The sequence below is a fragment of the Pangasianodon hypophthalmus genome, chromosome 12 (assembly GCF_027358585.1).
Source record: "Pangasianodon hypophthalmus isolate fPanHyp1 chromosome 12, fPanHyp1.pri, whole genome shotgun sequence".
NCBI classification, from domain to species: domain Eukaryota; kingdom Metazoa; phylum Chordata; class Actinopteri; order Siluriformes; family Pangasiidae; genus Pangasianodon; species Pangasianodon hypophthalmus.
The window spans coordinates 19,417,516-19,443,929 of NC_069721.1; the positions used below are offsets into that span (position 1 = coordinate 19,417,516).

The 26,414-nt window shown below is 39.9% G+C and overlaps 1 protein-coding gene across 2 annotated transcripts in view; it reads right to left on the bottom strand.

Moving 5' to 3' along the window:
• The window catches only part of dock1 (dedicator of cytokinesis 1), a 258,880-nt gene that overhangs the window by 64,771 nt on the left and 167,695 nt on the right, over positions 1-26,414 (bottom strand). For both annotated transcript variants that reach the window (XM_026915791.3, XM_026915792.3), the window contains exons 28-29: positions 19,501-19,602; positions 17,227-17,321 (exon numbers count right to left, since the gene is read on the bottom strand). In XM_026915791.3, coding sequence (XP_026771592.2) covers positions 17,227-17,321; positions 19,501-19,602 — 197 coding nt within the window. The remainder of the gene's footprint in view (positions 1-17,226; positions 17,322-19,500; positions 19,603-26,414) is intronic.

The following is a 26,414-nucleotide window of genomic DNA, read 5'->3' on the forward strand; positions in this document are numbered from 1 at the left end:
GACACATCATCGTTTACTGATAAACAGACAGCATTCAACCAGAAGAATGACGTTTGCAAATAAAAATATCGATCCCCATGTAGAATGGCACTAAAGGAGCTCGTTAGGCTTGGAGCATTTCCAAATTTTCACATTTAGCCTTAATTCTAATAAGCATTTTTCAGTACATCAGCAATGCTAAATACCTTCAGCGGTAAGGATCAGGACACTTTAGCATGCTCTCTCTTGATTATGCGCACAAGATGAGCCAAAGTCAAAACTTTCACTGCAACAAACTGGAACATTTATTTTTAAGTTCAGATATAAAAACTAACTAAAGAGTGTTATTTACGCCCAGGGCTTTGTTCATACCTTCAGAAAACCAAAGCTGAAATCCAAGAGGATGGGGCAGGCCAAAATTTTTAGACTGCCAGCAACTAGAGTAATTAATTACACTAAATGCTTAATGCTGGTTAATCAGTCATCACACCTGAAATCAAAAATAAGCGTTCTGCAATTTGTTACAACAATTAAACATACCACCTGAACCAGATGAAAACAACAGACCCTTGAAACAACTAATGTGGCTTAAAAGTATAAAATAAATATATAGCTCTCCTATTAGTTTAACTGTAGTTATAGCAGCTAATGAAAAATGATACACTTTATACCACAGCACAGTTGAATTCTCAAGTCTGATTGGTCAGAAGGTGTGCATTTTGTATAACCACATGGCTCGGAAAGCAGTTCTGTCTATAACATGAATGATGGGTTTATATCAATGCACTTGTATGAGAGCATGGATTAAAAAATTGTGTTGTTCAACGAAGAAACCTGTATAATCAATCATGTGGTGACGTTTCTCGTTAAGAGACGTTTATTTAACGTTCATGAAAGGAGTCTTGATTGCCAGTGCTTTGTAACAATCATGGTGCTTTGCAAAGTTTCCCAGAACAGGAGAGACTTCAGGACAGATTTTGCTGTTTTTTCAGTAAAATTATGTTTTCTTTTTTTGTTTTTTTGTTTTTTGTTTTTTTTTGGGGGGGTAAGTAAGTAAGTAAGAACAGAAACTTGTTTAACAACATTAAATCTACCTATAAACTCTTAAAACGTGTGATGTGTTGTTCATTAATAAACTAGCAAAAAATCGATGTGACGCAAGGGGAATAACACACTCCAGGACCAGGCATATAAAAATAACCACCCCGGCATCATATTTTATAACCACGCGGTCTGTCGTATGTTACTTCTTACTTAATAGTACGTTCTCATCATGCAGAAAAGTTTTCACACCTTTGTTAAAGTTGTAGCTACCATTTTGAAACCCTCTGAACTTGATGAAGTTACACCATAAACACAGCAAAAATGGCCGTGGCTTCCACAGTTAGTTGGCAGCATAATGTCAAGATTAAACTCTATACGAGTAATTCTGATTGATTTTAAAGGCCTAATCTAAAGATGGCCAACTATAATGCATGTATCACTGGTTCAATCTGCAGCAAACCAACAAGACTGAAAAACAGTTAGTTAATCAATTAAACATTCGCAGAAAATGTAATAACATGCAATTTAGGTATAAATTTTCATCCTTTACTATCACAAATGTGAAGGAGCCTGCACGAGTCATATGTACTCAGATGTTTTTGCTGTGCAGGTCTGGTAACACAATGTAATCACCAATAAACACCAGTGGATATTGTGGCAATTTAATATCATGTAGTGATGATAATATCATTATATCACACAAGCCTAGCGCAGTATATTTAAAAGAAAATGTAAAAAAGCTAGCATTTGTGTCAGACACAACATTTTTTAACGTATAGTGAAGAGATTAATCTCAAAATGCCCTTCACTAGGCAACAGCCCAAGAGAGCACTTTATTTCCAGCTGAATTTCTTCCTTGACCTTTTATGCTTTCAGCTGACTTTGCTTTCGAGGTTTCTTTCATGTAGACTTAGAGTATTTTCCATTTTCTTTCTTTGTCTCTTTTCCTTCTCCACTTCTTTTTTTCTTCTCTCTTCCAGTTTTTCTCTCTTCCCACAAAAACAGCTATAGGTGCAACACAACCGGGGATCGAAGACACTGAACTCTCTAACAAATAAAGGTTGACCTTTAACAAAGAATGATCCAAAAAGATGCACCACTGAGTCCAGTAATGCTATATGAGCCGACAAAGGTCAGGGACTTATGCAAAAAAGCATGGGGGGGGTAAAGAGAAAGCTGAAGAGAAAATATATGAAAAAAGGAAATACAAAAGGACTCCAGACAACGAATGAGTGAGCACTAAGCCGGCCATGAAGATGCTTTTAAAATATAAAAGGTAGACGTGAGCAGGAGTTCATGCACGTCATGGTTTGGAATAAACAAACAGAGATCGCTAACATTGCTCTCTATTCCTCAGAGCTGTAGCATAACCGATAATGTTGATGATGTTAGTGTAAATCACCTTCCTTTTCTATTAACAGAATCAAATGGCCCTTGTTGGAACTAGGTTTTACAAATTTACACTTTGAACCCTTGATAACCTTGAAATACAGCAACCCCATAATTACTGACACTCTTTACTAATAAATTTTACAATGGGTCACATTAAATAAACATGACGAACAATTGGAGACTACTTGCCTTTACTCTGACAAAACAATTCTTCATTTGATTTCTTTTCCTCCTTTTTTCTTGCTTTGTTTTTTTTTTCAATTGCGCTCTGTCTACAGAAACTCTGACCAATTATGAGCTTGCACAAGTGTAAAATCTATTCCTCTCTTCATCTTTTTTTCACACAAAAGAGACGCATGGTGCTGACCGGTACAAGTGAGGTAATGGATTTTAAAAAAAAAAAAAAAAAAAAAAAATCAAACACAATCAGAGCCATTACAAAGTGTCAAAATCTAGAAGAGTTTAAAGAAGAGGATGCAGAGTTTTGTAGAAAATGTTCACCAAAAAGTTTTAAAACTACTATATTTTTCTATAGCTTTTTCAGACACAACAGACATTGTCACAAAGCAGTTTTACAGAAATGTGGATGTAGATTTAAATCACTAATGAGCAAGCCAGAGGTGACAGTGGCAAAGAAAAACTCCCAGAGACAACACGAGGAAGAAACCTTAAGAAGAACTAGACTCCAAAAAGAATCCATCCTCTTCAAAGGAAGGTGAGTACATTCAGGCATCTTTCACCTCTAATTATTTTCACTTTGTGCAGTGAAGCCAGAAATTCACTCCTAAATACAGCAACTGGAATAGAAAAATCATGCAACTGAAATGCTACAACGGGGAAAGAAAAAAACCACACAACAACATTATTTCCGATGTCTTCTCGCAGGAACTTTCAGCATTTGTCACGCTGTGTAATTGAGCTGCTACGTAATGCAGATATGGACTCACCCTGAGCTTGTGCTAATGATGGGTGATTGGGATCTTTGTCTGACAAGTCAGCACTCGTTTGTCCAGACTCAGGAAGCTCTAAGGATGCATAAATAGACTCATCATGAGGTGGTGGTAAGGATCATCTGGAGGCCGGGCAGCGCTGCTGATGCCTTAGCAAACTACACAGAGGAAGCACAGGGGATGTGTAAAGCGGCACAGTGGAACGGAGGTTGTTACTCCATTCCACATGACTACATCCCTGAGATGAGAAGCGGCTATGTAATTACTCTTATCATTCGCAGTAAGTTCATAATTAAAGCCTGCGCCACTTTCAATTTACTCTGCAGCAAGGGCTAATCGCTGCTGCACTCTTCAACGGGATCGCACTTCAAATGGAGGACAACCTAGAAAAGGCATTTAAAATAACATGAATCACAAGTATATTCTACCTTTTTTTGGATTAGAAAGTGTTCTCCTGAGCCGAAGTCTATTTACTTCGGCTTAGACAAAAAAAAAAACATTTCAACTAAAATAGAAAAGCGAGGAAGTGGAGGGCGGCATGTGTTCTGATCCTGTAGTATTAAAAAAGCAAATTATAAAAGTAAATTATTCCTCAGTTTGTGGATCTGTTGATGTAAGTGCGTATGTGATGTACATCTGTTGATGTACATCAGTGTGATGTAAGTGCGTATGTAGAACATTATAAAATCTCCTTACAAGGCTCTAATCAAGAGTACAGTGTCCAGCTTGCCTTAGCCATGCCCTGACACACATTAACCCGTCTCCTCAGGACACAGACAGAGGATCTCCAGAAGGTGTGCAGCAGGTGGGAGGAACACATGGCTCTCATTTGCGGGATGCTGGGGTGTGATGGTAAACAGACGGCAACGTAATGCCAGGAACGGCTCAGTGCTTGAATGTTAAATTGAGGGAGAACCAACAGCATTTAGACAAACAGCAATAACCCATAAGAGCTTCAAAAGACTGCTGAGGGTTTACATAAAGAATGGTTGAGACGAAGACATTAATACTTTAAAACTTTAGCAATAACAAAAACAAGATTGGATTTGAGCCTAGATTATCATGGTGGCAATTATGTATTACAAGCACCAGAGTGTAAAACAAAAAAGGGCGCCTTCTTAGCAAATACATGACCCGAAAAGCCTTTTTACAGCAAACAGTCTCACAGCTGAAACAGCGACCCAAGTTTGCATTTACGTTTACATTATTTAGCAATTTAGCACACACCATTATCCAGGGTGCTTTGTAGTCTCTGTTAGAAACATATTCCTCATGCCAGAGTCTAATAATACTCAAAGATTACAAGTATAGTTGCTGTTTTTTCCCCCATCCCCGTGCTTACTGAAGAGGCAGGTCATCAGTTTACATTTGAAGACAGACAGTGACTCAGGTGATGGACAGTCAGGGGAAGCTGAAGTTCATTCCACTACATGGGTGCCAAAACAAAGAGTCTTGATGCATGTCTTCCTTGTAACTTGAGGGATGATGGGTCAGGTCAAGCAGTGCTGGAGGCTCGAAGGGAACATGGTAAAGCAAAAAGTCCAATTCTTCAATAAAACAGCTGAAGGTAAGCTCCTTCCAGGTTTTTTCCCCACACAGAACTATTATTAGGAAATCTGAACAGTAGCTTCACCTCACCGAAGAGCAGGAAACAGGTGCCGTGTATTAGCAAAGCAGCTTTTCATGCACTTAGGTATTAGATCCTCAGCACAAAGCGCCCTGTGCCACGGCATCATAAACAGTGCAAGTTGAAATAGTGAACTAACACATGCGGGGAATATTAATGAGATTCAAGAAGAGATTCAGAAATGAGAAACACAGCTCAGAGAAACTGACGGATAAAGTAAAATGTGTGTATACTCAACGGACACTGCTCAGAGTGCTGAACAAAATAAAAAGATCGAACTCACAGAAAAGGAACACAAGAATAAAACAAGCAACAATGCATGAAAAACAAGAACAAGAGGTCTAGATTTAGATATTTTGAGTATAGTAACTGAGCCTTACACAATGAAGGAAAAAACTTCCACCTTAAAATTTGTAAGAGTTATTTGTCATTTAAAGGAACATATTGTCATTTAAAGGAACTCTTAAAAGGTAAAATAGACTAAAAAAAGGTTCCAAGTAGAACCCATTTTGAAAGCTATAACCTTTAGCCACCCAAAAAAATCTTTTTCAAGAGCCTACATACAAGGTTCCTGAATGGAGTCTATACACAAACGATGCACCACCAAACGCTGGAAGGGTTTGGCAGTAAGTTTACATTTAATGGTAAATATAAAAAGAGGCAAGTCCAATGCTGAATGTAAGCTGTTCCACTGTCTCAGCGCAGATATCAGAAGGAACGGATTTAACTGGAGCTCTCAGAAAGGTGGCTTTCCTATTGTATAGTCCTGCTGGAATGGATTTAAAGAACGATAATGAGGGTGATGATCTATATCTGCGTGATCTTTTCACTCGGCAACTTTTAATCAACATCTACACACCTTTAAAGCGAGACTGATCAATGATAGCAGCAAACACAGCTTAAAGGATTTCCATTTAGAAAGGTAATAATACATGGAGAATATTCAGAGCTCTGACCTCAGTACTGAACTTCTGGGTTTATATTTGCAATATCGTCACATCTAAAGTGCATTCTAAAACTGGAAAATTAAGCAAAGAAGTTTTCCAGAGTGAGTACTATAGAGTTGAATATTAAAAGAGATTTTGCCTCAGCAGCTATTTTCTTAAAGTAGTCACAAATATGCTCACGTATGTATTAATGTTGAAAATCTATTGGATTTAAAACATTAATACATACGTGAGCATACTTGCGACTACTTTCATGTTGTAAACCTACTGGATTTATAAATGTGCAGCTTGTGTATATAAACCTCTGCAAACAATAAAATGTTAAAAAGAGAAATTAAATAAATAAACAAACAAACAAATAAATAAATAAATAAAAACTATTTTTGACTATATGAACCTGGACAAACAATGATATGGTTCTGAGTGACATCATAAATACAATTTCTCACCAAAAAAAAAAAATAATAAATAAATAATAATAATAATAATAATAATAACCCTGCAGAAATATATTTGTTCCTTTTCTGGTCACATGGAGTAAAAACTTGACATCTCTCTCTGACATCTCTCTCATTCGCAATGCACTGTCCCTGTGTAAATGACAAGTCAGTACTCATATACTGAATTATTTTGTGCCAAAATCAGTGTATGTATTGGAAATTAGAGGAAAAGAGTACTTTGTGACTCTGTATTACCTGCCTATAGGGAAAGGGATGGAGTAAGCAGGAAGAAGAAGTGAAAGAAGAACATGGAGAGATAAAAACAGAGCCAGACAGACAGGTCCACTGCTGTCAACCTGTTGGCACTGTGGTACAGTCACATCTGTTTGTACTCCTAATGAGTCAATACTGACGAGAGAGTAAGTCATTGACCTGTGCTGTAATCTCATCCACTCCATCCTCCTCTCTTCTTACAATCTCTCTACTAATCTCAGCAAGCATGTCTCACTCTAATTAGCCTTGACTTATCCAGTCTGACTGTACGAGGCAGTTCGGTACATTCTGAAGCCAGACTTGGTTCTTCATGCAGTTCTGCCATCTTTCATTTGCTAGTTGCATGTCGATCTCTCCGGTCTGATCTACCTAAGGGTGAGTGTATATGCAGCTGCACGCTGCTTCTTTGGGGAATGAAAAGGACTACTGGCCAAGCACGAGTGACAGCTGAGGAACCTCAGATGAATTCGCATGATGGAGTCCAATAATTCGGGCCAGGATGTGAAATTCAATTTCCCCTGATTGTTGTCACTTGGTCCATGTCATGGGACAGAACATGGCTGCTTTTTTATTATTAATATCTTTAGCTCGACTAAGCTTCTTCCTTTTCGTCTCTGTGTGTGAACAGCGCAGAAGATTACAGCTGAACTTTTGTGTAAAGGTTTTAAAGCAAACATTATAGAAAACAGAGCTAAAATACATGTCTGTAAACTGCAATAATCACTGTAAACAACAGGCAGTACTTATTAATAAAAAAAAAAAAAAAAAAAAAAAAAAAAAAAAAAAAAAAAACCACAGTGACCAGTTCTTTGAAAACTGCAATGCTGTATTATTCAGATTGCAAGATGCGTGTTCCTGTGCTTTAGCAAATGTTACAAGCAGAGAGGCAGTGTGATGTTTTTGTCCAGTTGCTAGTGGCTTTAAGGTAGGCATGCTAGATCAGGAGTTATAGGAAGGTTAAGGGAAAGTACACTAGTACACTGTTAGCTCAACAAAACAAAACATGACATAGTTGCCCTAGCAGAAATTAGCATTACTGTGTATGCAGGGAATAGACAAACATCGAGCACATAACACATTAAATGAATCAGAACTGAATAAAGATATTTTCCAGGGCTATAGCAAAGATTTCAAGCTCAGTGCTGAACTGCACTAACTAGCACTAACAAGATGAATTCTGAACAAGACTATACAACAGAGGGTCTCTGTGCTGTAGATAGGTGATACAAACAGCTAGACAATATTCTTCACACTTAGCACTATAGAGCTTGGGAAGACTCCTCAGTTACGGTTTGGATAAAAATCATTTGGTGCACTAAAGCAAGATAATTAGCTAACCTTTATCTAGCAAGGTACTTGCTACTAACAGTTTATATATGAAGAAAAGCAAACCTAGCGACATTGTTCTCTTTATCCGTTCCTCAAATGAGGAACACCAAACTGATTGCACTGGTTATGGATAGCGCTGCTGATGACCACACTAAAGCACTTCGCCACTACTAGCTAGCAGATAGCTACTAATGCATCTGTCTGTAACATCTTTAAGAATAGATGCATTAGTAGCTATCTGCTAGCTAGTAGTGGCAAAGTGCTTTAGTGTGGTCATCAGCAGCGCTATCCATAACCAGTGCAATCAGTTTGGTGTGCCTCATCTCATTCGCTTGTTACACTCAACACTGTTTTCTGGGAAACAGGCCCCATCCACATGTATGGATATTTTTGAAAACAGTTTTTTTCCTCTGTGTTTTGGCCAAAAACAGCATCTGGGCCACTGAAAACACACCTACTTCAAACCCCCCTTCAAGGTTAAAACTTTTTTTCATTGTTTGTGTGGAAGCAAAAAAGTATGTTTGTGAAAACGCTGACGACCCAGCTTCAATCTGTGCATGCTCTCTGCAGTTCTGCATGCATTATAAATGTGCACGTTTATTATAGCTGCTGACCAGGCTGTTAGCTTGTGGTCTGTAATTTATTTGATAACCTGTTTACAATTTCAGTTCGCTTTGTTCTATTATTACACCATTATGCAGAGGCTCTGTACTTCTCCTGAATCCATCACTCCAGCAGTACAAACCGTTCTGTGAACAGAGGTCTTGGATAAGACCCAAGTGTAACCTTAAGCAGTAGTAACCTTCGACTTCATCTTCAGCCCCGCATATGAGTCCCTGTCTCTGGGATATTCCTTTTTTAGAAATTTTGGCCATGTTGGTGTTTTCCACATTCCTCCTTCTTATACACAGCTCTTAAAGTTATTCTTGCTGTGGATGACGTAACAGCTTATGACGTGCTATCACTCTGCTGGTGCGCTCATGTGAGCATTTTAAAATTGTTTTTGTGTTTTTGTGTAGACAAAAAGGGGATATTTACCAAAAAGCTGCGTGGACAAAAGTTTCTTTGACAATGGAAACTATATTTTCAAAAATATCCATGTAAGTGTGAATTCACTTGGAAAGAATGAAAATAAAAGAAACTAAAAAATTCAGAATAGTGTATCTCTTAAGGTATGAAGCATGTCAGAGTGCATCACTTTTAAACTTACAAAGCGCACAGGTCTTTGTGGCCAGCCTTGTATTTTGGCCCACAAATGTGCGAGTGTGTACAGGCACAGACACACCACCTACCGCAGGTTTCAAGGCACTCGGGAGTACAATAACCCTGCATCACCTGGCAGCTAGTTATACAGAGAAATGTCAACGTGTGCAAATGAAATCACCCCGTTTTTGTAAAGCACGGCCTTGCTTTGGAGAAAGGTCACTCCCATGAGCAATAATGGAGAGAAAGAGCTGGGAAATGTGATGGATATGAAAGTTTCATAAGCGGCAGAAAATGCTGAGGACATGAGAATAACTCCCTGGACACAACATCACCTCCCTCTATGAGACTTTATGAGGGATAGCACGCTATCAACAAGGAAATGAAGCATTAATAATACATGACTGAAGGTTATACAAAATGGACTCTTTAAAATAAGGCCAGATGGGAGTTAGAACAAACTTCACTTGCTGTTACATGATTTGGAAAGAATTCACAAAGGTCTACATACACACTTAAACAAGCTTTGGGAAGAAGTGGCTTAGTGGTTAGCATGTTTGCCTCGCACCACCAGGTTTGGGGGTTTGATTCCCATCTCTGCCCTTTGTGCTTGGAGTTTGCATGTTCTCCCCGTGCTTCGGGGGTTTCCTCCCCGAGTCCAAAGACGTGTCGTAGGCTGACTGGCATTTCCTAATTGTCCATAGTGTGTGAATCGGTGTGTGTGTGTGTGTGTGTGCGATTGTGCCCTGTGATGGGTCGGCACCCTGTCAAGGGTGTCCCCACCTTGTGCCCCGAGTTCCCTGGGATATGCGCCAGACTCCCCGCGACCCTGTGTAGATTAAGCGGTACGGAAAATGGATGGATGGAATGGGAAGAAGTGTTTACCCGGGTTATTACAGTTGCCCTCTTGCTCTCTCTCTCACTCACACACACGCATACACAGACTGGGAGATGTGTGTATTCTGTGTGAATAACCTCTCATTAGCAGCTGTTGTCAGGGTGATGAAAGCTGGTCTGGCCGAGACCTCTGGGTGACCCTCACATCTCCCCTGCCTCTCGCCTTCTCAGAGACATTCGGACACACAAACCAGGAAGTGAAAAATCGGTGAGGTGGGGAAAAAAAAAAAAAAAAAAAAAAAAGCTATGCACATACTAAACCCTCACGCAAATACAATTTTCATTCACTGACTTTAGTGCTTGGGGTCAGGTCAGCCTCCAGGACAGTCCTGCAAGTCATGGGCATTTACACACACGCTGGTCATGTGAACACATCCGCAATTCAAACTACTGTAAGTGTGCTTTAGATGGGCTGCAAAGCCTCAGGAAAAACACACATCCACACATGCACAAAGCCTCCAATCACATCACAGTCACTCTACTATGGGCCAACCAGAACACAGAGAGATGACGACAGACAGAAAGAGAGAAAAAGATGGGGCCAGTAGTGTGTGAATGGATAGATGGACATGCCACCTGCGTTTTGGCGAGAACAAGAGTAAACAGGCAGACCGAATACAAGTGGGTGGATAAAAATGTATAGAGAGCCAGAGTTAATTTAGCACCCCGGAAGACAAGCTTTCATTCTGAGGTCTAAAAAATGAACAGGACACGATGACTCAGAGCCGTGCTGACAGATCTGGTCTTCTTGCAGCACAAAAAACCCACGTGATGTAACAGTCTACCAGCGTGCAGTCACCAGCTAACAGAATACATCCCTCCCGCGCTGCTGGGCTACAGCCAGACGAGCGTGTATTGAAGTGGTCTAAAAATTGAGCACATCATTCAGTTCGTTCAGATGATGCATCATCCTGCATCTTCCAGCATCCAGCACAGACAGTAGCAGGAAAGATAATAAAATCAAAGTCACTCTGTATTAAGAAAGTATGTTAGGGATGTAACAGAATATGAACACATTACTCAAAATGAACAGATAATGTTTTCTAAACAGATTCAAATACAGATACCCACAGGGTGTGCACTATATATATATTTTTAAATAAAGCTTGCCAGAAGGTTCATTCGAGATCTAGTTGAGACCAGAGGTATAGATCAGGTCTGTGATCCCAAGGAAAACAGTAAAAAGTCAGACATAAAGCTCACAGGACAAACAATGACCATGTTTATTAACATGCGTTTACAGCATTCAGCGTTAGTAACTGCCAGATAAGAGTCATGGCTGTTTAAATTAAGCTACTAGCCTGTTTACATTTTGGGAAATAGAACCAGCTTCAAGTTCATAACAGACAGGTACAAGCAAAAATAAAAACTGTGTAAATGGGATTAAAAACCAAGCACACATCACTAGTTAAGACCAGTTATGAACTTGAGCCAGAATTCGCTGCACCTTTCCTGTGCTTTCCAGGGCTTCTGTATAGTGGTAGGGTTCATACAAGAAGGAAATAATAACCCATCTCATAATTAAATGCAAATACAGTTGCAGATATGAATATTTATAGCCCTAAATGTACACTAAATGAACAAAAGCATGTGGACACTTGACCAATCACACCCACAAAGTTGTTGAACATGCCATTCCAGATTTAGTCCCCCTTTCCTGTTACAATATCCTCCACTCTTCTGGAAAAGGCATTCCGCTAGATTTTAGAATGTGGCTCTGTGGATTTGTGCTCATTCAGCCACAAGAGCATCAGTGAGGTCAGGTTGAAGGTCATGCTGATGATCATGGCTATGGAGCTTGCTTTGTGCACAGTGGCACTGTCGTGCTGGAACAGGTTTGGAGCCTCCGAGTTCCAGTGGAGGGAAATCTTAATCTACAGTATATGAAGATCCTCTAGGCAATTGTGTGCTTCTAACTATGTGGCGACAGTTTGAAGAAAGAACCACAGATTAGTAGGTATTATTAGGCATTGCATTACTAAGTACCCCTACTAGCACATTTACCAATTTATCACACGTCTAATATGCTGCTAACAGCACAAAGGTGTATGCAAATCACCCTGGGCTGTAACAGATAATATGGTTTCTCAAGGGTTCTTTGCACAGCTAAAGGGTTCTTAGCTTCCTAAAGTCTATATGAGATCCCCTCTAATAGAGAAAACCCTCTGTTGTAGACTTCCACATAAACACTAAGTATTCCCCAGACTGGCAAACTTAATTAACCCTGGTTAAAATACCACTGTATATAATAGACTGATTTAAAGCATTTTTCAACTTAATCTCTATCCATCACATCTGTAGCATACGTGCAGCTCCCACTGACAAGAATATCAACATTTCTCTGTATTGAGAAAACAGAACAGCTGTTTAGTCAAAACTAACTTATAATGTAAATCTAAGGGCAGTCTGTAAATTTTTTTATTACATTTTTCAAATATGCAGCTATATGATACAGCTTATCCCAGGACTCACAGTTTATTTTTGAGTCTGGTTTCTCTCAACGTTTCTTTCTCATATCATCTCAGGGAGTTTTGTCTTGCCATTGTCGCCTCTGGCTTGCTCATTTGCATTTCTGTAAAGCTGCCTGCGATGAAGTCTACTGTTAAAGAATGCTATACAAATAAAATTGAACTGAATATAATTAAAATACAAAACTACAATGGCCACACTGTAGCAGTAATAGTCTTACGATGAGAAAGACATTAGAGAAAGTCTCGCCAAAGCTGTTCTAGCTATCTTTTATCCAATCTTCCAATACAGAAACAATACAGCAAAAACGTACTTTTAGCTTCTTACGCTTACCTAAATGTCTTGCGGTTTCCATGCATAGCAAGCCCACACAACTACAGTGCTAACAAACCTACGAAGAATTACACAGACGTACAGCTTACTTTAGAAAATTAGGTTTCAGATTCACATTTTGCATAAATGTTTATTGACTGCCTCAGTGGCTGCCCTTCAACTTCCATAACAAGCTGTCATCTTTAAGGCATTGCTTTTGTTTGGGGGGGGGGGGCAGACATGGACATGGACAAGAACATTCCTGGCTGCCAGCAACAAATCAATCCACTTAGAGAAGATGGAAGGGAAAGAAGTCCATTTGAGGCACTGATTAAGACCAAGTGGACACTATAATCTGTTTTCCTTCAGCAATGGAAGAAAAAAAAAAGTTGCATGTCTGAGATAGATTGAAAAGCAAAGTCACTGACTAGGACTGAAAGTTTTGCTTTCAGAGAAACCCGGTTGGGAGATTAATGACAAATTCCAGGTGTTAATAGGACTGTCAGAAATCACAGCTCTATTCTGAGAGTTTTTCTTCACTTGGAGGCGGTCTTCACATAGAGAACCGAGAGTGGCCTGGTGGTGATAATGTGATGAAGATGCAATAGCAGGTTCTTCAGATGAGCTTTTGCACTTGTTTAGTAATGCGCCAACAATTTTCAAACTAATCGCCATCACCATTCACTTACAAATAACCTCCATACAATAACATATTTAAACATGTGGTCTCTGGTGCAAGATTTATTATTTTTTTTTAAAGACGCTAATCGCCAAATCCAAATCCATTAACTGCAAAAGCCCACCTGATGCACCTATTATTGCATATTCATCACATTATCACCGCCAAACCACAAAGTCCTCAGGGTGAAGGCTGTCTCTGAGTGGTGATGAAAAACTCCTGGAATAGAGCCGTCCAGCAGACAGACAGCAGACAGCATACAGATGGTGGAACAGTGAAGCAGCACTGCAATCTCAGAAATATTTCTCATGATTGAAATAGAAGATGTCATGGCACATGTTCCTTAAACAGGACATGTTCCTGGATAAACACCTCCAGGTTGTTCTGTTTCTGTGTCTCTGAATCTTCCTACTCCTGAGTCAGTTGAAAATTCCTTCCAGGATAGAGATGTAACTGAAAATGAACACATTATTTGGACTGAAGAGTTAAAGTGTTCTAAATGGACTCATATTCAGATATAAAGAACAGGTGCACTTTGGGGATCTGTACATTCAGGGATGCTTTTCTGATCACCGCAGTTGTAACGAGTGCTTATTTAAGTTACCATAGCTTTCCTGTCAGTTTGAACCAGTCTGAACATTCTACTGACCTCTTTTGCACCCATAATGGATGTTGATTGTTTTTCGCAACATTCTGTGTAACCTCTAGAGACGAGTGTGTGTGAAAATACCAGGAGACCAGCAGTTTCGGAAATATTCAAACCAGCCCATCTGGCACCAACAACCATGCCACAGTCAAAGTCACAGAGATCACACTTTTCCCCCATTCTGATGTTTGACGTGAACATTAACTGAAGCTCTTGACCTGTATCTGCATGATTTTATGCATTCTGCTGCTGCCACATGAAAGTGGACAGTGAGTATATTAAATGATTTTTTTTTTTTTTTTTTAAAAGTCAGTTTTTAGGGCCCTTAGCCTGTCGAAATTATCCAGGTAAATAGCTTTACTTAGTAAACATATGAACTTTTACTACTTGAATAAGTCATGTTCACCTATGGGGAAAATGTACATGCAAAGAAGAGAATTATGAGGAATTAAGATAGTGTTCATTTTACCCTAGAAATTTTCTTCAGCGAGGAAAACTTGTGATATGGCCATGTAATGCAAGAGAACAAAACAGAATAAATATGCAGTGAAAGAGTTTTAAGGAAAAATGTGAGTTTTACAGTGAGTCAAAGAGAGAAATGATGACATGGTGAAGCCTTCTGCAAACATCAGCAGTGAAAGCAGCTTATAAAAAAGGTAATGGACTAATGTAAGTAGCATATATGTATGTGTGCATACTTACATGTGAAAGTGCTGCTCTAACGCATGTGTGACTACAGATTAGAAGTATTGTAAGAAGTCACAGATCTCGTCAAGGTTTTTTCCTGAAGGCGAAGCACCCAGAGAAACATAAATAAAAAGGTGCACTAAGCAGACCTGCTCATTAAAGTGTAATGCCATAATAAGTGGGAAAAAAAATGAAATAAATCCATTCCTTAATTAAATAAGTGAAGCAACGTGAATGGTAATATGACGTGAAAGCTTCACATCACTCTGAGGAAGCAAGCAGAAGAAAACAGCTTCTTTTTTTTTTTACAGTACTTTTAAAGGCAATATGAAACATATATTCAAACACATTTTTTCCCCCTACAGTGAAATTAAACTATTCGGCAGGTGGGTTCTGGTTTTAACCATTGGGATTTGACTGGAAACTTGGTTATTCCAAAGCTGGCACTCGAGGAGGAGGATGAAATCTTGCTAATGCAAGCGGTGGATATAGGAGTGGAATATTTTTGTCCCAGGAGTGAGGTCATATTTATTTTGATGTATTTATTTACATCTAGCTGGTAACAAAAGTGGTGACAAATGCCGAGGTCAACGTTTGTGCTCATGAGCATCTCCAGCAACTCACGGAGCAAGAGGGGGTGAAACATGACATAAAATGATTGGTTATTATAATTTTTATCCTGCCCAAAATTCTACTGTGAGGTAATTCGAAAAAATCAGAGGCTGAAAAAACACACTGAACTTTAATGCGGACAAAGAAGAAATTTGTCTTTTAAGTAATTAATCATGGAAAATCTGAAAAAAAAAAGTCAGTTCTGATTTCAGGGTCTTTGAATAAACGTCACATCACAGAGGTGCCAAGATCTCTAACAAGAAAATCCCAGCAAGCAGAGAGTAAGAAGACGGCTCCATGCGAAAATTACAAACCATAAACCATAGCAGTTGGACTAGTTGTTTGGATTTATAATCAACCAGTTTAGTGTATAAGCTTACTTCATAAAACTATTACAATGCATAAGTGCATGTCCAGTCTGTAGTCTGTTAATGTAGATAACATAATTATGTATGTCATGGACACATAATTCAAAGAGGAATAAATGACAGGGAAGACAAAACAGCTCAATACATAAAACAGACATGTACGAAGTAGGTCTATGTAACACAGACTAAAAGAAGCCACATCGCACATGTACCCTTGCTCAGAAATGGAAAAAACTTGCCCTATTCCTATTCCTACTCAGAGAAAGTCAGCAAAATGAAAGTAACCACAAATGTCTTTGACGTCCTGTGTCCTTTCCCCTTCAGTGAACTGGCTTTTCCGCAGGGTGAAAATTATTCATGTTTGGTCTGACCACTGCTTCATCTGAGAAAGCAGGAAAGCACAGTTTTCAGGTGTCGCCTGTAACGCCATGGCATGGAGTCAAAAACTGTAAATTCAATGGCTACTCCAAAGATGTTGGCACCTGTGACATCAGCCCTACTCTGCTACTGATTACATGCCTAATTATAGAACCGGAGCAGTGTATTAGAGAAACACAGCATGTCCCGCTGGACCCAACAAAGCTAAACCAACACACAGTACACTCAAAACCCACATGTATCGCTTCAAGGAGCTTGAGTTTGTCGAAAACCCAGCAGTGAAAGCATATGAGAACCTCTTCCCCTGCGTTCTTCCAGCTCTTGACAAGCGCACAGTGCAACAAGAGAGAGACATTAATAAAACAAAACAAAACAGACAACAAAGTGTGAGCATGCAGCGTGGGGGATCAGCAAGGCTGGAGATTAAAATGCGAGGTATTTATAATTCATGCCATTGTTTGTGTAGCCACTGCACATCTGATAGAGCTGGTGCGGAGGCCGCGTGAGCGCCCCTGCCATTAGCATCCACAGGAAAAAAAAATATATTCAGAGTGAGCATGGAGGGGAACACAAAACAGTTGCCCACTTCTGAGAGCTGTTTCTAAGCAACGGGAGGGAGAAAAAAGAGAGAGAGAGGGAGAGAGAGAGAGAGAGAGAGAGAGAGAGAGAGAGAGAGATGATCAATCTTGGAATAATTATACCAAGTTTTTCTTTTAATTCTCACATCTGTCTTGCCCCCATGAGCTTCCATTTCTTCCACATATTTACATTATATGTCCATTCTGCATTTCTGTAGCTTGATTATATCTTGCTGCACTTCAGCAAAAGCACACATTTACACTTACATAGTACAGAAACTATAATCATCGTTCCAAGGACTTGCATTAATTCCATGAAAAGTCTTTGCCTCCCAACCCCGTAAACAAAACTCACACAAGAGCAGTGCTGTCGAAACAAACACAGAGGCCTGGCACTGGAAGCAAGCTGCACTTACTTGTTCTGCATCATGTTCATGATGACCCAGTCAGTGGGGTAGACGTTCTTCCCGATGAGGTCTTTGAACATGATAAATGTTTCCATTAAGAAGTCCTGTAAGGGAAAGGAGGGAGTGTGTGAGATGAAGCGCTACTCCACAGCAGCCTGCGCTGAGGGTTGCACAGACACATACTGGATATAAAACTGAGGATGAGGACAGGAGGTGCATCGATTTGAAATTGCCCTTTTTAAAACTCATTTCAAAATGAGTCTAATACTTGCTGGGAAGAACCTTCAACCTTCGGTGTTTGAAATCACCGGAAGTGCCGAAGTCAATAGAGACCAGCTGTGTCTGTTCAGTATAAAAACTAATTGAGAGCTTTTATAGACAAAACCTGAAGGACAAACACAAATACATGTGACGAAGAGTAAAGTCACATTACTGAATAAACAAACAAATAAACGGTACATTTAAGCACCAATTTAAGCACAGCTGCTAATGAAGGACAATTCAATATTCTCAAATCATTTTATATGCTCTATAATATTTCCAGTAAAATATTGTTTCCTTCATGTATTCTGTATCCTTGAGACCGCATATAAACAACGTAAAAAACACGTCTAAAGGCGTCACTCAATCAGCATTACACACAACTCTGTCTCTTTCTGCGATCTATAACCAGGGCTATGATGGTGCACTTTGTAATGCTTAAGCATATTTCCGGATTTAAAACTATCGTATAATCTCAAATACACATCATTAAAAACTAATTCACGATATTGCCGTGCAGTGGATCTCTCTTTTTTTCCTTGCGTTTTTCTGGCACAGAAAGAAGCTCCACTTATTTACTGCCTTAGGAACTACAGGGGAAGAGTAAAAACAAACGCAATATATTAGGTGTTTCCTAGAGGAGAAGATTTGTTACAGCTGAGACAAATATCTAGAGCAAAACAAGGCATACTGATGATGGCATCTCGTTGCCTTAAGTCCACTGCATGGATTTGCTCACTCTCTACATCCGACATATTGAATAGTGAGGGGGAATAAGTATTCAGATATATCTGCTTTTGTTATTTAATAGGCTATAATCAATTTTGGCTCATACCTCTTGGATTTGATTTACCAACCCTTCTTTTCCAAATATGATGAGCTGAATTAGTGCCAGAGAGTTCTATTTTTGTTTCATCTGTCTTGATTTGCCTACATGCTTTTAGATGTGCACGTCTGTGTTTCTTTTTTAGTGGAGGAATTTGTGGAGATGGAACTGAGATGACTGCGGTGCAGTTCATTGCTTATTAGTCTCTGTGTAATCATTGTTCCTGCTGCTTTCAGGTTGTCCTGCAACTCTTATTGAGTGACTGCTGTGTCCCTCTTGTGTACTTTCCCTGCCCCCCAGGAATATTATTTTTTTTCAAAAACATATCTATTTTTAATCTTATGAATACATACTTTATTGTTCATATTTGTTAGTACAAGTTCAAAAATTTATCTAGGTGTGTAAATTTGACATTGATGTATGGACAGTGGTAGCACAGTGGTTAAGACGTTGGACTACTGATCAGAAGGGTGTGAGGTCAAATTCCAGCACTGCCAAGCTGCCACTGTGGGCCCTTGAGCAAGGCCCTTAACCCTCAACTGCTCAGTTGTATATAAATGAGATAAATGTAAGTCACTCTGGATAAGGGCAACCGCCAAATGCCATAAATGTAAATGCAGTGGAAATATATTATATAACGAAAACAAAAGTGTCTGAATACTTATTTCCACTCATTGTATATACACATTCATTGTGTGTCTTGTCAAGAGGTGGCAGTAGCCTGTATTGGTAATTTAAACAAACACACAATTTAAATAAATGAACAAAATAAAATAAATCTTGGCATACTATGTTGCTATACTATTATACATAATTCAGGACAAACCCGACTAGCTACCATTTTCACACCACTGTGAAACTGTTTAAATAAAGCAACTTGATCTAATTTAAATGGTCTGCTATGCAATTTCACTCCAGTGCTGCTATCTACAGGAGACGGGCCAAGGTTGAGAAATAATGCACAGCTGAGCAGAAGAGAAATGCCCTCGAGAGTTTTGTTTGATTCACATTCTCTTCTCTTGCACTGATTGGCTTGACTGAACAGCCAATAAGAAAATACTTTTAATCAGAGATTAAACTAGAGCCAACTGTGTTGGACACATGGCAAAAACTACATCCGATAACATCCAATGGAGCTGAAGATTCAGTAGACAAGTATCAAGTTTGTCTCCCTACAGAAAGAAAACAACACTCACCACCACATCTGTCCTCATCTTGCCGAAGGTGTTGATCAGGTGAGAGTAGTGATAGTCGTCCATCTGTCGGAGCGTGGCCGTCATACTCGCCACAAAACTGCCCTGCAGATAAAGAGAGGAAGAGAAACAGGTAGAGAGAGAGAGAGAGAGAAAGTAGGCTCATTAAAAGGCAGAGGAATGTCTTACACTGAAAATGCTGGTACGAGCGATAAGCTACTACAAAAAGCGCTGTCTGTCAAAAACACAATCCAGCCCAATGCTCATCAATCTGTACAGTACACGATAACCCCAGCAAACAACAAATCTTTAAAAGACCATGACACACACTCGCTGGCTGTATTCCTGAGCATTGGACTCACTCATCCAAACATAATGATTGTTTGATTTTTGTGTCTCAGAACAGCAATAATGCTGTAGTTTCATCAGAACTGCTGAATAGCTTTCTCAGTGGACAGAGGACTGAAATTTGCCTGGGAAAGAAAGCGATGCTAATAATGTGAGACAAACAAAATGCAGGAAATCACACACCAGGTTTATATATCTTTGCAGCATTCACAATTATCTCCACATACTATTTCGGTGAGACGACTAATGAGCGGAGGAAGAAAAATGCCCATGGCAACCGTTACTTCACTTCTGCTGTAAATAACAGATAAAGATTTCACGGGATAAAGTTTCTTCCTGTCAGAAGGAATACATATCCTAGCCTAATAAGAGAATGTGAGAGTAAAAGAAGCCAAAAGCAAAGGAGAATGAGAAGAAAGGGTGAGGAGGAGGCTTACACACCTTCTATTGGGTTTAACTAATGCAGGAGTCTACGCCCAATAGGCCCATAATAAAAAACTGTTCTTTCCCAAATATTAAAGTGGGAAGGTGGTGATATTACATGCTATTAACAGGAGACCAATCAGCGCATGAAGCAGCATGAAAATCAGAAACAGAGCAGAGCACTGCAACAATAATGGCTACGGGTTTTTATGAACAATGGGAATAAAGGTGCATTATCACCACGTCTTCACTGTGACACATTGCAAGTAACTGTCCACACCATTTCCAATAAAGTCAGAATAATCTCTTTCTCTTTTTAACACACAGAATTTGAAAGCATTTTTCATAAAGATACATAGATAGATATATAAATAGATAGGCAGACAGGCAGACAGACAGACAGGTGGGTGGGTATATAAGAAGGTAGGTAGTTAGGTAGTTAGGTAGATGGGTAGACAGATAGATAGATAGGTAGATAGACAGACAGACAGAAATAAAGAAAGAATCCGGATTTGCAGGATTTTGTATTGAACAGAGTGTTGGGTAACCAGAGTTGTGATATGACCAGATAAGTAAAATAAAATAAAATAAAATAAAATAAAATAAAATAAAATAAATGTTAAAGACTGTCTAGGGTAGATCCATATACATTGTTAAACACAAGGTTAAACTTTTGCAATGCAGCCGTTTCCTCTCTCTTAATATTTCACCAACTTTTTTCCTTTTACATAACACCCCCATAGTGCTCATCTGTGTCTCGTCCCTGCTGTATTTCTGGCAATAACACTGCATACAAAAGGTGACAGAACATTCCAGAGAGGCAAAGAGGCTTTCAGAAGCTGACAGCAAGATCTGTAAACCCTGAGCATTATAACTGACATGGTTGTTATTTTTTGTTCACGGTTCTTCCTGAAATGTTCCGCTTTTGTTCTGTTTGTGAGTGAATCCTACAGTGATAATTAGGAATGGCCTACATAGCTGAGCAGAGGCAAACACGAGGATATTCCTGCTTTCTCCTCTCTCTGTCTCAGACACACACACACACACACACACACTATGAGCTATGATTAAAAAAAGTGAGTCCCTCTCCATCTGCAGAGAGAGCTGATGCAGTGTATTTCAGCAGAACTGGACTCAGCGCCTCTCCTGTACACCGAGGGCAATTTCACATATGCAGCATTTACTCTGAATTGTACCCTGGTGTGTTCTCTACTTTGGTGTGGTTTGTTTAGGCAGGTGAGAACACAGCTGGTGAAAACTGAGCTCAAGTGGTGTGGAAAGCTACATACATCTGGACCACCACACAAAAGGAGAAAATAAACAGTGGATGCAACCCAAAATGTTTTAAACTAGTCGTTTATATAATTGTCCAGTAATTTCTTGAGCATTGGCTCCATGTTCTCCATGACTAGGTGATAATGATTCCTATGTGCACTTGGTAAATGTTTGTTTCATTTTTTCATTACCATATCTCTGACTAATGAATGAAGGAATCTTACACATGTTTCAGCTCTACAGACCGTTCAGATAATGTCTTTTTTTTCCTTTTTGGTTTGTGTAATTATGTGCTGTGAAAAAAAACAAACCAAATTTCACGCCGATTCAGACTCAGCAACCGGACTAATGTGGAAACGCCCGGTGTAACTCTTATTGTTTTACAGTGCAAATCCACAGTGACGCACACACAGACGCACACACACCCAGCACAAATGACCAGCTAGCCTCTCACAAAGCCATAAATACTGTCCAAACAGCCAATACCGAAATCTACTGCGCCTCCTAATGTCTCTGGATTTAGATCTGCGTGTCTGATGAGAAGAAACAATGGGAACAGGAGACTTTACAGCAGGTCATGTGGTTGAACAGAGAGGATGCAGCAGTGGATGGTTTGTTAATAGTGGTCAAATACTCTAAGAAAAATACGTAGGGATTTATTTCCCATCAAACGTAGCCTAAATTTTTCGTGGTCAGGAATGAAAGCACGAGCTGATATGAGTGGACCTGTACAACTTTACCGCCTGCAGAGACCCCCCTCTTAGTGCAAATGCACTGCCAAAATGGTATTTCCCTGACTTACAGCAGAGCCTTTCATGGTCTTTTTCATTTCTTCAATCTAACCTGTCTACTTCAACCAAATGCTAAGTAAATAAAACAGAATGAACTAGTTTAACCTTAAAAAAGAAGAAACAACTTAGGCGTGGCTCTTAAATGTAAATTAGACAGTTGGCATGGCAATGTGGCTGGAACAGAATAGATAAAATGTCTAAGAAAAAAGATTAAATACCAGACTCGTCAAATTTATCACCCACATAAAGATGAGAGACATAATGTGAGGTGATATAAATGCTGTGTCCCAGAGGATGACACATGAGTAAACACCTAAAAAAGTGCAAGTTATTTCTGGTGGCTGCTCATTTCTACCAATGGGAACTCCCACAGTTTAGAGATGAAGAGCTGAGGTGAGATGAAATGAGATGTCGAGAAGAGCTGAGAAGAGCTGAAATTGGATACTGGTGCAACATAAGCTTGAGGACACCTGACCATCACACCCATATGTGGTTCTTCCCCTAACTGTTGCTACAAAGTTGGAAGCACACTATTGCATTGAATGTGTTTGTATGCTGTAGCATTACATTTTCCTTTCACTGGAACTAACAGGCCCAAACCTGTTCTAGCATGACAATGCACCTGTGCACAAAGCGAGCTCCATGAAGACATGGGCTGTCAAGGCTGGAGTGGAAGGACTTAAGTGCCCTGCACAGAGCCCTGATCTCAACCCCACTGAATGCTTTGGGATGATCTGAGACCTCCTCACCCAACATCAGGGCTTGACCTCGCTAATGCTCTTGTGGCTGAATCGACACAAATTCCCACAGCCTCCAAATCTATTGGAAAGTCTTCCCAGAAGAGTGGAGGTTATTATAAAAGTAAAGCAGACTAAATCTGGAATGTGATATTCAAAAAGAACATATGGGTGTGATGGTCAGGTGTCCACATACTGCCAAGCGCATCAACAATGCAATGATGTTCTTATACTGTGTTACAACAAAGTGAGTGATTAATACATCACAAGAGAACATTTATGCTTTTATTTTATTGCAGTACATGTTTAATAATTTACTAAACTATTAGGTATAATTTCTTTAGGAATTAATTTCGAAGACATGCTCTAAAGTGAGACATTGTATATCACCAATATCATTAGGTAGCTACCCGAGCCACAGAATACAAACTGACTGTAATTATCTGGTTCTTTATCTGATAGACATGCACAAACGAGCTCTGCATGATGGCTCTTAGCAGAAACAAAAGAGGAATAAAACCAAGCAGGGAGGGGGGCTGGGATTCAGGACTCCTCTTCATCAGAGAGTTGATCTGAAGGGCTGGGATGAGTATTTATGCTGACACAAACGCACATTCGATACACTAGACACATCATCAATAGACTCAACGCATCACACCCCTGATACATACACCACACACCATACTCACTCAAACACTATACTGCCTTCGCCTTTATCGTCATTCCTTACTCACCAACCACTATGCTCCTTTATCCTTATCACTTAATCACCAAACAGTATACTCCATTATCCAAATCCTTTGTCATTACTGAACACTATACTCCCTTATGCTCATCCCTTATACACCTCAAACACTATACTCCCTTATCATACTCCCTTACCCTCATCCCTCATACTCACTGAACACTATACTCCCTTACCCTCATCCCTCATACTCACTGAACACTATACTCCCTTACCCCCATCCCTCATACTCACTGAACACTATACTCCCTTACCCTCATCCCTCATACTCACTGAACACTATACTCCCTTATCCTCATCCCTTACACTCACTGAACACTATACTCCCTTATCCTCATCCCTTACACTCACTGAACACTATACTCCCTTATCCTCATCCCTTACACTCACTGAACACTATACTCCCTTATCCTCATCCCTTACACTCACTGAACACTATACTCCCTTATCCTCATCCCTTACACTCACTGAACACTATACTCCCTTATCCTCATCCCTTACACTCACTGAACACTATACTCCCTTATCCTCATCCCTTACACTCACTGAACACTATACTCCCTTACCCCCATCCCTTACACTCACTGAACACTATACTCCCTTACCCCCATCCCTCATACTCACTGAACACTATACTCCCTTATCCTCATCCCTTACACTCACTGAACACTATACTCCCTTATCCTCATCCCTTACACTCACTGAACACTATACTCCCTTATCCTCATCCCTTACACTCACTGAACACTATACTCCCTTACCCCCATCCCTTACACTCACTGAACACTATACTCCCTTACCCCCATCCCTCATACTCACTGAACACTATACTCCCTTATCCTCATCCCTTACACTCACTGAACACTATACTCCCTTATCCTCATCCCTTACACTCACTGAACACTATACTCCCTTATCCTCATCCCTTACACTCACTGAACACTATACTCCCTTATCCTCATCCCTTACACTCACTGAACACTATACTCCCTTACCCCCATCCCTCATACTCACTGAACACTATACTCCCTTATCCTCATCCCTTACACTCACTGAACACTATACTCCCTTATCCTCATCCCTTAAACTCACTGAACACTATACTCCCTTATCCTCATCCCTCACACTCACTGAACACTATACTCCCTTATCCTCATCCCTCACACTCACTGAACACTATACTCCCTTATCCTCATCCCTTAAACTCACTGAACACTATACTCCCTTACCCTCATCCCTCATCCCTCACACTCACTGAACACTATACTCCCTTATCCTCATCCCTTACACTCACTGAACACTATACTCCCTTATCCTCATCCCTTAAACTCACTGAACACTATACTCCCTTATCCTCATCCCTCACACTCACTGAACACTATACTCCCTTATCCTCATCCCTTACACTCACTGAACACTATACTCCCTTATCCTCATCCCTTACACTCACTGAACACTATACTCCCTTATCCTCATCCCTCATACTCACTGAACACTATACTCCCTTATCCCTATCCCTCATACTCACTGAACACTATACTCCCTTATCCTCATCCCTTACACTCACTGAACACTATACTCCCTTAACCACATCCCTTACACTCACTGAACACTATACTCCCTTATCCTCATCCCTCATACTCACTGAACACTATACTCCCTTATCCTCATCCCTTACACTCACTGAACACTATACTCCCTTATCCTCATCCCTTACACTCACTGAACACTATACTCCCTTATCCCTATCCCTTACATTCACTGAACACTATACTCCCTTATCCTCATCCCTTACACTCACTGACCACTATACTCCCTTATCCTCATCCCTCATACTCACTGAACACTATACTCCCTTATCCTCATCCCTTACACTCACTGAACACTATACTCCCTTATCCCTATCCCTTACATTCACTGAACACTATACTCCCTTATCCCTATCCCTTACATTCACTGAACACTATACTCCCTTATCCTCATCCCTCATACTCACTGAACACTATACTCCCTTATCCTCATCCCTCATACTCACTGAACACTATACTCCCTTATCCTCATCCCTTACACTCACTGAACACTATACTCCCTTATCCTCATCCCTTAAACTCACTGAACACTATACTCCCTTATCCTCATCCCTCATACTCACTGAACACTATACTCCCTTACCCCCATCCCTTACACTCACTGAACACTATACTCCCTTAACCTCATCCCTTACACTCACTGAACACTATACTCCCTTATCCTCATCCCTTACACTCACTGAACACTATACTCCCTTATCCTCATCCCTCATACTCACTGAACACTATACTCCCTTACCCCCATCCCTCATACTCACTGAACACTATACTCCCTTATCCCTATCCCTTACATTCACTGAACACTATACTCCCTTATCCTCATCCCTCATACTCACTGAACACTATACTCCCTTATCTCTATCCCTTACACTCACTGAACACTATACTCCCTTACCCCCATCCCTCATACTCACTGAACACTATACTCCCTTACCCCATCCCTCATACTCACTGAACACTATACTCCCTTACCCCCATCCCTTACACTCACTGAACACTATACTCCCTT